This window comes from Salmo trutta, chromosome 38, assembly GCF_901001165.1.
Source record: "Salmo trutta chromosome 38, fSalTru1.1, whole genome shotgun sequence".
Lineage (NCBI taxonomy): Eukaryota > Metazoa > Chordata > Actinopteri > Salmoniformes > Salmonidae > Salmo > Salmo trutta.
This window is the reverse complement of record NC_042994.1, coordinates 6,479,512-6,492,051: the sequence shown is the minus strand read 5'-3', so window position 1 is coordinate 6,492,051 and position 12,540 is coordinate 6,479,512. Positions and strand designations below refer to the sequence as shown.

The 12,540-nt window shown below is 41.8% G+C and overlaps 2 protein-coding genes across 3 annotated transcripts; one reads left to right on the top strand and one right to left on the bottom strand.

Moving 5' to 3' along the window:
* Nucleotides 1-1,909: 1,909 nt before the first annotated feature.
* On the bottom strand, nucleotides 1,910-4,666 carry LOC115178053 (serine hydrolase-like protein). The gene is made up of 8 exons (XM_029739078.1): nucleotides 4,613-4,666; nucleotides 4,481-4,500; nucleotides 4,082-4,351; nucleotides 3,879-3,958; nucleotides 3,674-3,708; nucleotides 3,491-3,567; nucleotides 3,250-3,337; nucleotides 1,910-2,877 (listed from the first exon to the last, which is right to left on the bottom strand). Exons 3-8 carry the CDS (start codon nucleotides 4,150-4,152, stop codon nucleotides 2,737-2,739), a joined length of 492 nt encoding a protein of 163 aa, XP_029594938.1. The 5' UTR covers nucleotides 4,153-4,351; nucleotides 4,481-4,500; nucleotides 4,613-4,666; the 3' UTR covers nucleotides 1,910-2,736.
* A 3,236-nt stretch (nucleotides 4,667-7,902) lies between these two features.
* Nucleotides 7,903-11,173, top strand: mb (myoglobin). Of its 2 annotated transcripts, XM_029739596.1 has the most exons (5): nucleotides 7,933-7,982; nucleotides 8,397-8,555; nucleotides 9,892-9,977; nucleotides 10,303-10,522; nucleotides 10,730-11,173. In XM_029739596.1, exons 3-5 carry the CDS (start codon nucleotides 9,895-9,897, stop codon nucleotides 10,868-10,870), a joined length of 444 nt encoding a protein of 147 aa, XP_029595456.1. In that variant the 5' UTR covers nucleotides 7,933-7,982; nucleotides 8,397-8,555; nucleotides 9,892-9,894; the 3' UTR covers nucleotides 10,871-11,173. The 2 variants fall into 2 exon arrangements, with proteins under 2 accessions (XP_029595455.1, XP_029595456.1); XM_029739595.1 differs by lacking the exon at nucleotides 8,397-8,555 and having other exon boundaries at nucleotides 7,903-7,982.
* Nucleotides 11,174-12,540: the final 1,367 nt, after the last annotated feature.

Sequence of the window (12,540 nt, the reverse complement as noted above, 5' to 3'; positions counted from 1 at the left end):
CTTTTTTCAGGGCTGAGAATTAGTGCATAACACTGGGTATTCAAGTGGTGATAAAACCATTTATTTTGTTATTTCTTATGAATATATAATTATGGTAACATGGTCAAAAGTGCACAATGATACGTACATACTTTTTTCCACCACCCTTCAGTAAAAAAGGACAGTGTGTTGAGAATAAAATACAAATGTTTTCTTAGGATCGACCTCTGAATGGATTATTTTGGCATCTTGAACAATTTAATCATCAATCTATTTGGCACATAACTGATATCATTACTGAAAGCAATTTACAGTTTCATTCAAACACCTTTACAAATACTTCCAAACAAGAGACATCTTGATAGCAGCTGGCATATTGACATTTTCAGAAAACTGATTTTGGGTTTCAACATTTAGTAATTTATTGCACTTTATTAGTCAGCTTCAAATGCAGTAAGATACATAAACATCATGATAAATGTAGTGAATGTCTGGTTACAAAATATATGCAAAAATTGGCACAATCATGAAATGGCACAAATATGAACATGAAAACAGGAACTATCACTTTGTTCAAATGACCTCATTTTTGTTTCCCCTCTCTATGAAAACGTTATTTCACATTTCAAAGGGTGACACCACCTGACCACAGTGCCCTCCTCTCAATGCTGTTTCTTCCCAGTCAGGCCTCTCACGTCCCAAACCTCTCAGGAGGTGTCTGTGTCTGTCTACCATCCTGCGGTCCTCCAGTCCCAGTCCCACTCCATATGGTCAGCCTCTGTCCTTCCTGTAGGTGTGTGGTCATATCATATGAGGGCATTGCTATCTTCGTCTTTGCTGTTCAAGCTGACCACCAGCGGATGGTGCTTCACAGTCTTGTTGCTCCACTTGTGTGCGTCCTGAAGCCCTGGCTCGAGGAAGTAGAGACAGGCTCCGAAGCCGGCCAGCACCAGGACCGACACCAGCAAGTAGACGGGGACGAACCAGTCCAGGAACATCCAGGACATGGTACTGTACGGAGCGGTACAGGAGGAGGGAGACATTAGATTGTGAGCTGATGATGAAATACCAACACAATCTACTTATTGTACACATGGTGCAGCTTTACCTGTAAACATACTACATACTCACAATCTCAAGTCAAATACTATGTGCAAGCATCTGCCCTATCAAAATAGCCTATAACATGGTCCTCTGTGTTAACGTTTATTAGTTGTGGCAGGCTATTGCCATTCAAATACTCTAACATGCTTCGCCATCCTTTTACTGTATCAATAGATTATGTCCACTGTAACTGATTGCACACATTAGCTGCTAGAGTAACTGCACCTGATCATGACAAAAAATATCACCCCACAGTAGCTAGCAGGTTTCGGCACATACCTGTAGTCTCTGCTGTGCCTGCCTTCCTCTGAATATGGTGGTTGTGTAAAATGGAGGAGCAATGGAGTCACTAATCAGATGATGTATTGGTCTAATGCAGCACAACCATCAGCTGGATGGTATAATATAATCCAAGGTGATCTCTCTGTACAGACGACAGAGAGGTTCATCATACTGCTCTGGGTTCTGACGTCACATTCAAAGGGAGGGGAGGAGGGGGGGCATTGCTATGACAACAGCCCTAGTGATGGGTGGAGGCGGATGTTATGCAATGGTTATTGTGGTGTTTTTTTTGGGCCAGGACACTTCAGATGTCTCCGGTCGCCTCCTCCATCCTCTGCATGAAATCGATTCCAGTCCATTTAACGCACAAACCATCACAGAGTAAGAGGGTAATGTTCTCCTTCATATCAGTCACTCAGGCAGAAGCAATATGCTTTCCTTATAGGGAGACTGCTCATCTACAAAGCAAAACATGTCATGTTTTTTTCTCTTGACGTCTGAGACAATTACTTTTATCTGAGACAATGACTAAAATAAGACTGAAGAGCAGGAAGGATAACTTATTTATTGTCAAACTGTACCAGGAAGAAGCCTTTGTCCAATTAGTTGAATGATTGTTACTCAGCTCTAGGACCATATGAAGGGAAGATAAACTTGATAGATCAACCTCTAATCCACTTCTCATTGGGCCACATCCAGGAAGTGAACATGTAGGTCTGCATCTGATTGGTGTGAACCCGAACCCTACACAATTATTTTTTTATAAAAATGTGTGATTTATTAAAATCTGAATGCATTTCAATAGGTTCTGACCAGTAGCAAGGCACTGTAAGGCATCACCGTGTCATCAGTTGGGAGAAAACATGCCAGTTCTAAACAGCCCAGATCTAAAAAGACATGACATACAGCAACTGGTAAATATCAAGTATTCTAGCTCGACAGACTACCGTTAAAAAGTAATGGTGTGTTTTAGATACAGCACAATAAAATAAATATTAGGGTTTCAAAGTCTTTAAATATCTGTTTATGTAGCAGTTGTCTATTTGCACAAGTAGCAATATATTCTGTGTCTACAGGTTTGTAAACTGATCCAGTCTCATATTATGGGTAGATTCAGCAGAATGACGTTGCCACGGGCAGCACCGCAGATATTATAATGAGCGAGATGCAAGACTTCGCTCTCACACAGTCACACACAGTTCAGTTCACGAGTTCACCAGGAATGATTTACTTTCTGCATCATATCGCTGAGTCTACCTTCGATACTGCTCATATTATGAATGGATGGAAGGCACCAGGAAGGCTACAGGCACACTGCATGTATTTGAGAGTTGTAAATACTAACTAACACAGTGGGGGAGGGGCGGGGGATTATAACTTGGCTGCCTGTGTAACCTCTGCAGTGCTGTGTGAAGGAGCTTCTTCCTGGAGGAAGTCAGTGACGATTTGGGCCACAGTCTCAGGGGTGTTCAGGTGGACATGATGATCACCAGGTACGTCAACCACCATGCCCTGAGAGACAGACAGAGAGAGAGACACAGACAGAGAGAGGGGAAGAGAGAGAGAGAGAGAGATTGAAAACAAATACATATAAACTATTCCTTCTCAAAAACCCTGCATTTGACCAATGTGAGTGCCAGTATGTAGGTCAGTGTTTGCAGCTAAAACTATTCTTACTGTCTCTCTGTGATGCTGAGCTTTTACCACTGTCTCTGATTAGTTATCTATACAGTACTGTAGCTGCAAGGAGCAGAGCACAATATGACTGTAGTAACAACATACAAATATTCTGCTAAAATGTTTCAGTCGCAACTATAAAAAGTGACATTAAATGTGAGTAGGACATTGTTTCTTGTAAACAGGTGTATACGTAAGTGTACTCACGCTTTTGTCTTTATACCCTTGAAGTAGCGTTGAGGTAAACGTCTTCTGTTGTGGTTCAGAAAACATCTTCTCAAACCCCTCCTCCGCCCTATCAGGAGAATTAGAGAGATCTTCAAGTAAAACATATTAGCAGTAAAAAAAAATGGTGATTGACGGTATGGTAAAGTGTAGTTTACAATAGAAACTGTGTAATAATCCTGTAATAATTGTGAAATAGTGTAATGATGGGAGAGTGTCCTACAGTACTACTAGAACTCTGGCCTGAATCCTGGACTGTAACTCGAGACTCTGCTCCAGGCTGACACGCACAACATTTTTCTGAAACAGAACACATTAGCATTCCTATAAAACAGATCAAATATGCAAATCAACTCAAGTACCTCTTTTTTTATGAGGACTATTGACACAAAAAGATGAGTCTTACCAGATTGATTCTAAAGTCTCGGGTGAACACCACCCCTATGAAATAAAAATAGAAAGCGTTAGGATTACTATTATATTACAATGATATGAGTACGAAAGATGACAAGAAGGAGAAACAAAGTGAAAAGAGAAAAAAAATGTGACAATGTGAGATAGAGCGAGAGGGGGAGAGCGAGAGAGAGAGAGAGAGAGAATTATCATTTTACCTCCTTCAACCTGAGCGAGTCCTCGTTCTAGAAGAATGTGGGCTGACTGCTCCGAGAGAGAGGGGTTTGCTGCCAAAAGCCTGGAAGTGATTAACACATCATAGGAGTGACGCAATGACTATGATTATCAGAGGAGAGAGATTATGGCCAGACAGCCCAACATAACAGAAGTGTCATTGTAAAACAAGGAAGTGTGGTCTTACCTCATCAATGCGTTCTCATAGGTGTAAACCTTCTCTTTCTTCTCATCTTTCTTCTTCTCAAACTCAAGCATTCCTTCAAATCCCTGTCTTATCACAGTATGCAATTCTTTCTAGGGTAAGAGACACAATGGTAGAGAGACATTATAAAATGTGGATGTCCAAATGATAAAAGAGTGGTGAGTGTTTCAGTAACCGCGCTTCTGTGGGTAAGAATCCATAGGAGTCCAGGAGAACCACTGACTCCACCATCTCTGGATACAGGGCACTGAACTGGACAAAGACAACAGGACATGGTTACATACACAGCATACACAGGTACTGTCTCTGGATATTGTTAATTGCGAAGAGACACACAGATATGAAACAGCATTAACATGCTTCTTTTTTGAAGATGCTTACCATTCCAGCTACATTGCCACCTGTACAATGGAGAGCACATGATCAGATGTCTGTACAGACAGGAAAACAACAATGTCAGATCAGAACACAATGAGTGGAAGAGAGATAACATGAAGATGAACAGTCACTCACCCATACTGTGTCCGATAATAGAGAATCTCTTCCATGGAGAGCTGCAAACCATTTCAATGGATTAGATAGATAGATAGATAGATAGATAGGATAGATAGATAGATAGATAGATAGATAGATAGAATAGATAGATAGATAGATAGATAGATAGATAGATAGATAGAGATAGATAGATAGATAGATAGATAGATAGATAGATAATCTGCTAAATGTAGCTTCATACTTTAAATTACACCTACCGAGGAGAGAAAGAATGAGGAAACCTCATATAGCTGTGTCTAACTTCACTTTACTTTCAATCATTGCTTTTCAGCTCTTACTGGAGCAAAGATCACACTGGTCTGAATACGCTCAAACCAGCAGGTAGCCTAGCGGTTTGAGCATTGGGCCAGTAACCAAAAGGTCGGCACTTAACCCTAATTGCTCCAGGGTCGCCCCCAGGCAGACACTGGCCGTGACCCCATTCTCAGAGGGTGTCTCAGAGAGAGTGGGATATGCAAAAAACACATTTCCCATTCACACATATGTATTAATACACACTTGTGCATGTGTGAAATAGGACAAATATATGCATCCACTAAATTAATTTCAATAATTATTAATACCTCCAATGACTCGCTGTATGTCGGCCACATAAGCAGGAAAGCTGTAGAAGACTCCAGGAGGTCTATGGGAGGAGAGGCCATGGCCAGCCATATCCACAGCTACATACTTCCACTCTGTGTGTGTGTGTGTGTGTGTGTGTGTGTGTATATATGTATATATATGTATATATATATATAAATAAGAGAGAGAGAGAGAGAGAGAGAGAGAGAGAGAGAGAGAGAGAGAGAGAGAGAGAGAGAGAGAGAGACTGTAAGAGCCTGACTCACTCCGTACTGAACAACTATGCAACTGAATGTCCTTCCAATTCCATTGACAAGTTCTCATGAATCTATTGTAGAATTCTCTGTGCTGATCTAGCAGGCAGACAGCGTACACACCTTTTGGCAGCAGTGGAATGAGAGTGTTGAAAGTGCCACAGTTGTCTGCCCAGCCGTGCAGGCAGAGTATTGGTCGACCATGGTCAGGACCCCAGACCTTGCCCCTTATCTCTCCCCATGGCACTGGCATATTGAACTCTGACACTGAAGGGCAATTACTGTTAAGACGCATTACTAAGCATTTAACATGACACGACAATCAGTAATAGTGCATGAGGAAGTGTTATAAGAAGCTCAACAAACAAACACACTAATGAGTTCACTAAGTTCATGTCAAGACAGCTCCCATAAGTTTAGGTGATCAAGAAAGGATTCATTCTTACCTGCTTGTTTCATGGTAGCTGATGTCATCAAGTGTCTGACTCCTTTCAAAGTTTGCATTATTCTGAAAGACCAACTTCAAAATCGGGTTGTTAACTAAACATAAGCATTATACGTCCACAGCATTGATATATTAAATATATATATAATAAAACGTTAGCTATGAAATTACAACAACTATTCACGCTTACGTAACCTACGAAACGCTTCTCCATTACTTCCGGGTGAAGTGATTACATGTTATTTTGACCAATGAAATGTGAATGCGTCTCCCCCTTAGCGAATAACATTGGACATCTAGCGGCCGGTTAAATGATTGACAAGTGCGCGCACCAATTCTATGTCAGACATTGTCCAATCACATTCTTTGTCAGGAGAACAGGGCGGGTTAACACAAGGCGTTAACAAGACAAGGTGCGGTCACAAAGTATCCAGCATTATATAATTCTAGCAATAAACCAAACAAGTGGTCAAGACTACGACCAACGTGTCTTTGTCCCCAATATATATTTTTACCATCTAAGTATAGCTCATGGCATTGGCCTAGAGTTTGTTGCAGAATTTGTCTGTTCCAACCATTTCATGACATTTAGCCTATCGGCATGAAAAACAAAAATAATTTTGAAAACTAGTGAGGAAATTCCAGCCTTCGAAACATTCTAGAGGTGGACTACAAGGCCTTTTAAACAGACAAAGTGGATGCTGTTGTATCTGCAAAATGTCACCAGGTGGCAGAAATGGTAAAACCCTAAGCCTACAATTGTTTGAGAATAGATATAGGAGAGACACTTCAGAACAAACTTCCTTTTTGATATTTTTTAGGGACTATCTGTTGTTCCATGTAGTGAATCTGTTATTCAATGCATTTGTATAGGCTAATAGCAGTAAGGCTAAAAATATATTTTTGGGATAATTCAAGGGGTCTTAAAATTCAAAATCAAATAGCTAAATGATCCTTGGTGTGACCTTAAAACAATTCCATATAGCTCAGTAGAACAAAATAAAGAACACCGTCAGTCGGTTATATCCCAAACCGGCAGGGTTTAAACTTGACCTGAACTTGAACCACAGTAAAGGAGGGAAAAGGGCTAGTGACTAAACATATCCATGCTTAAATGCTCTGGCAAAATTGTCTAGTGGTCCTGGCTGCTGCCAGCAGTTATTTATAAAGCTACATGGTGACTGAAGAGAGAGAAAGATAGGAGAGGAGAAAGCTACATGGTGACTGAAGAGGGAGAAAGATTGGAGAGGAGAAAGAGATGGGGATAATGGCAAAAACAGACAGAGGTGTGAGATAAAGGAGAGAGAGAGAGAGGAAGGAATCTAGATTGTGACAATGTATAGCCTATTCATGGACATATATGAGAGTCACAGTCCTGTTTGGCCTTAGGTTCAAAAGTTTCTGTCATTGCAGTGTAACAACTGTTTTTCTCATTTGCTGACTTTTGGCAGCATTTGTCTTTGACCATGCCAATAATGTATTTGTAAAGGGCAGATGCTCTTTCGCCCTGTTAAAAACAATGAGTGTGTCATAAAACAAGCAATGATGTTGGTATCACACCACTGCTATTGTCGTATACTAACGGTCATAGGATTGAGTCAAATGGCATTTCTTACACATTATGAACAATTGAGAGATTTATGTATGTTATTAAATGGTCATACTAAGCCGAGCCTGTAAACGGTTTAGAGTTCTGAAGAACTGTAGCAATACAGCATTACCTTACCAACTGTGGAAATCATTTCTAATCAGAATTTGATAGACTGTTGGAAATCTTGATTTTGGAACCTTCTTTTCTTATGAACTATGAGACAATAGAATTCACAATGCAGTGAGGGACAGAAAGGAATCTAACTGGTATGGTATCATAATTTGGTAACCTAACGGGAGGGCGGGCTAGAAGGGTTAGAGGTGGAGTTAACATGGAGAGAGAGATTGATGATTGGTCTGGGATGAGTGCGTGAGAGGGAGGAGGAAGTATAAAAGGTATGGTTTGGGGATGGGTTTGACTATAAAGTATTTTGGAGTTTGAAATATTGACACGGGACGTTTACCTGCTTTACTGGTACAGTATCAATGCTTCTATGTCATGCTTTAGAACAGGGCTGCCCAACCCTCTTCCTGTAGGCTTTCAGTCCTACCCTAATTTAGCATATCTGACTCACCTAGTTAAGGTCTTGTTGAGCAGCTAATTAGTAGAATCAGGTGTGTTAAATTAGGGTTGGACTGAAAACCCACAGTGTGGTAGATCTCCAGGAAGAGGGTTGGATAACCCTGCTTTAGAAATACATTTTTGGATCAAATGTTTATTCACTTTAAAAAACAATGTTTATAGTTTTTACCTAGCATTAGTGTTGAGGCTGCAAAAGCACATTACAGCATTATAATCATGAGTGAGAGTTTGGGTGAGCTGATATTGTAACCCAAAATTAATTTCAGTAAACTATTTGAACTGTATGACATCTAATCCTGTCATCAGCTTGACTGTCAGTGTCTTCGAAGAGAAACCAACACATACATGTACACAGAAGGCCCATAGTCCAGAGCTCTCAACCTACACTCTGGACCTCGAAGCCAGTTCCACTGCGTTTGTTCATTGTTCCACTCATCAGGGACTGATTTAGACCTGGAACACCAGGTTGGTGCAATTAACTATACGGTAGAACAGAACCAGCAGGCTCCGGACCTCGTAGGGTAAGAGTTGAATACCCCTGGTCTAGAGGCTATGCAAAGCCAATGCAACAGGTGGACTTATGGTGCACTGATGCTGGAACATGTCCTGAGAGAACAAGTCTGCTGCCTCTACATCAAGCTATCTTGTTCAGAGTAGAAAATCAAATTTTGTTAGTCGGATACACATATTTAGCATATGTTATTGCGGGTGTAGCGAAATGCTTGTGTTCCTAGCTCCAACAGTGCATTAATATCTAACAATTAGCTAGTAAAGACCGTGTGGCCGAGCTGACGGGGCTGTACTAATTTTATGGCTGATGTCTGTGTGGTCTGACCATTTTTGACCTGTGGGTATAGAATCCTATGAGGACAAGGTCAATGAAAAGCTATTGGGAAATGACCTTTGACTTAATTACTACATTGTTGCCTTTGAAAAGAGAACATTTTAATAGATAAAAACATCTGGATTTCATATTTTATTACTGTATTGGCACGTTCAACTATCAATGTTGCATGCCATGTATTTAAGTCAGTAAACAAATCAATGTAATGTATCATTTCTAGAGTGCTTTGACTGAGGTGGTGGTGCTGCTGACTCACTGACGAATGTCTTCAGTCAGTTACTTCAACTCTCCCCTACTACCCACCTAACATTTACCACCTCTGATGCTGAGTAGATTTGCCATATGTTAGATTAGATTAATGCATTACTGAATTGGTATGATGTAAATAAAAACGATATAATTCCCTCTGTCATTGGTCCTGTTCAATCTGATATTAATCTGTTCCTCTACTCAGCTTCAGTATGTCTATTACTAACCCACTGACTTCTTGCCACAGAAAATATTAGCTTTCCTACTGTAAGCATTTTTAACAGGGCTGGGGTCAATTTGAATTGGAAAAAAAGGAAACATGTTGGGAATAAAAAGCTGCTTGTAACGTGCACGTTAATAAGCGGGAAGCAAGTACAGGCAGCGAATTTGACAAATAAAAGAACATGGAACGAAACATGAGTAGCGTACAGACATAAAACAGAAACAATAACACCTGGGGAAAGAACCGAAGGGAGTGACGGATATATAGTGGAGGTAATCAGGAAGGCGATGTCGTCCAGGTGAGTCTCATGAGGCGCAGGTGAACGTAACGATGCTAGCAGCAGGTGTGCGTAATAATGAATAAACTGGCGACAACGAGCGCGCGTAAACGTGACACTTCTGAAAATGGATGCCTTTTTATTAAGACCCCAGCCCTGATTTGTACTGTATGTTATGTCACTCAGTTTCCCTGTCTGTCTTCTTCAGATCATGGCTAACTATGACATGGTTCTGCAGTGCTGGGGGCCAGTGGAGGCTGACTACAACAAACACGGAGGACTAGTTCTGAGCCGGTCAGTGGACAATATTGGTCTGTACTTTGCTCTAGCCCAGCGCGTTACGTTTTCTTTCTGCTGCTTAGACACATCAGCAAGATGCACGAAATGCCATGGACCAGAGTCAGACTTTACTGAGTTGGCTAAGCAATTTTCTGGAGAATGGTTCTGGCCATCAACTACTAGACTGTTGTGTTGAATGTAATGCTAAGAAATGGGTTGATGCCAATGTGTAGATATAGTAATCAGGAATGAGTTTTTTAAAAAGTATGCTGTCTGTGTACTGTAGAGGCTCACAGAACTCTCCTTACAAATCTCTCTTCCTCTCTCTCCTTACCTCTAGTCTGTTTGCAGAGCGCCCAGAAACCCTGACGTTGTTCCCTAAGTTCGCAGGCATCGCAGCGGGCGACCTGTCAGGGAACGCGGCAGTAGCTGCCCACGGGGCCACTGTGCTTAGGCAGCTGGGTGAGCTGCTGAATGCGAGAGGTGACCACGCTGCCATCCTCAAACCCCTGGCAACCACCCACGCCAATAAGCACAAGATTCCCCTCAACAACTTCACGGTGAGGATGAATGATTCCAGTCTCCCTCCCTTCTCTCTTTATCTGAAACTATCCGTTTTTCCTTCTATTCATACATTTGTTGCATTCACTCCAGCTTTACCATGACTGTCATGCTTAGTTTACTAAAATGCTGAGTGAAAAATATCCTTTATAAAGTGCTTTTATTCAGTATGAAACTAAACATTAACATCTCTTGCTGCTCACCAGCTCATCACCGAGATCATCTGCAAAGTGATGGGTGAGGAGGCAGGGCTGGACGAGGCAGGGCAGGAAGCTCTGAGGCAGGTGATGGTCGTGATCATAGCTGACATCAACGTCACCTACAAGGAGCTGGGCTTTGCTGGCTAAACGGTTTACCTCAACGACCCCCCCCAACAGTTCTCGAGAGGTCACAGGGATGGGACAAGAACTGGAAACGTACATTTGAAGCAGAGTTGCTACTAGTGTTTATACAGTAAATTCTAAGTGCTGGTTTGCTTATGACTTATAGGAAAAGTACAGGAGGTGTATGAGGCAAAGCATTTGTGCAAATTCTACATCTCTCTATACAGTATATTGCCTTAATCTGCCTTTTCAATGTAGTTTGCTTACTGAATGTGAACTGTTCCTCTTTGCACTAAACCAATAAACCTTCCATCAGCTGCAAATAAGTGTTTAAAGTGTCCTGCCTTTCTATCTTTTTGCTTAATTTCAAACATTCACCCAGTGACATGGACAGATGTATTTTCTGAGGAGGATACGAGATTTGTTTCTTCTCATACCTGTTCTATATAGTAAGGTTGATTTGATATTTTTCACATTAACAGTTAAAAGCTGAATTGTGGTTAGGTCTGATTAGGACAGAAGGGTTGAAGTTAATTATTGCTCTGTGACACACCTGTTTATTGCCTCTAGACTGGCTCAAATCCTCTCTTGCACACATTTGGCGTGGGGGGGTCTATTCTGGTAGTCACCTCTCCTGCCCTCTATCTTGGATGACTGTCCGGTTTCTGTGTTCCAGTGCAGGTCAGCAAGCGGTCAGTCAGTGTTCTATCCTCGCCCCTCCCCCTTTGACTAAAACACGTGCATGATGTCTCTTGCACTCAACACACAAGTGCTACATACACACTCACCAGCAGGCACACACACACACATTAATCCCCACCACCCTGTTACTTTTGGACATTTCCCTGGCTCTGTCCTTTCCCATTCCTGCAGTCTTATCGGTCAGTGTGGACGTGACACTCTCCACAGAGCAGCATCTCAGGCGGGGCTCTGAGTTCAGATCCCCCCTCAGACCAGGCTGTGCCCGTTAGCTTGGGCGCTATGGAGATTGCCCAGTGCATTCCTCACATGAAGTGCATGTCTAGAGTGCCGCTGATTGGTTAAGCCGCACTAGTGAATGAAATAATTGGTTCAATAGGCTTAATACGGATATCTTAAATGACTACAATACACGTACTAGCGCAAGAAATCAAAGTTGTATTCAAACATACTATGCTTAATTCTGGATTCAGCAATTTCTTTGTGGTGCTGCTTGAATCTACATAAGTCCACATGATTTGTAATAAATTGACATTTGCCTAGGGGCAAAATGGTAATGGTAAAACTTTAACATTTTTTCCATTGTCTCCAGTCAAATGAAAAGTGGTGTTTTGGCATTAGCCTGGCTGGCATTGAGCTGATTGCCAAAGCTGTGGTTAATTGCCCTGCTGAAGGAACAACTATTAATAGGCTGGCTGTGTCACTCACTGCACTGCAGATGTGACAGACACTGTGACACCCTCTCATCTCGTGTGACCGGCCTGCCTTTATCTCTCTTTATCCGTCTCTTTCTTTCTGCTGACCCGTCGCCAAGGACAGCCGGTCTCCACCGACCAGACCACCGGACCGGCTGACCCCAGGCCAGGGGCATTAGAGTCAACCATATGAAAAAACCCACGGGAGACGTGTGAAAGTCATTTTATAGGTTACTCATTCTGTAACTATCAAGAAGTAAAGCATCCATTGGGCTCAGGTGCTCCCCCATCTTAGCCACT

Excerpts from the sequence above, each read along its gene's own strand:
- LOC115178053 (XM_029739078.1), bottom strand. The coding sequence starts at position 4,152 with ATGCTTGAGTTTGAGAAGAAGAAAGATGAGAAGAAAGAGAAGGTTTAC. Across the intron at positions 3,568-3,673 it reads GAGACTTTAGAATCAATCTG|AAAAATGTTGTGCGTGTCAG; the intron begins GTAAGACTCATC and ends GTTCTGTTTCAG. Across the intron at positions 2,878-3,249 it reads AAGGGTATAAAGACAAAAGC|GGCATGGTGGTTGACGTACC; the intron begins GTGAGTACACTT and ends TCTGTCTCTCAG.
- mb (XM_029739595.1), top strand. The coding sequence starts at position 9,895 with ATGGCTAACTATGACATGGTTCTGCAGTGCTGGGGGCCAGTGGAGGCT. Across the intron at positions 9,978-10,302 it reads GGAGGACTAGTTCTGAGCCG|TCTGTTTGCAGAGCGCCCAG; the intron begins GTCAGTGGACAA and ends CCTTACCTCTAG. Across the intron at positions 10,523-10,729 it reads TTCCCCTCAACAACTTCACG|CTCATCACCGAGATCATCTG; the intron begins GTGAGGATGAAT and ends GCTGCTCACCAG.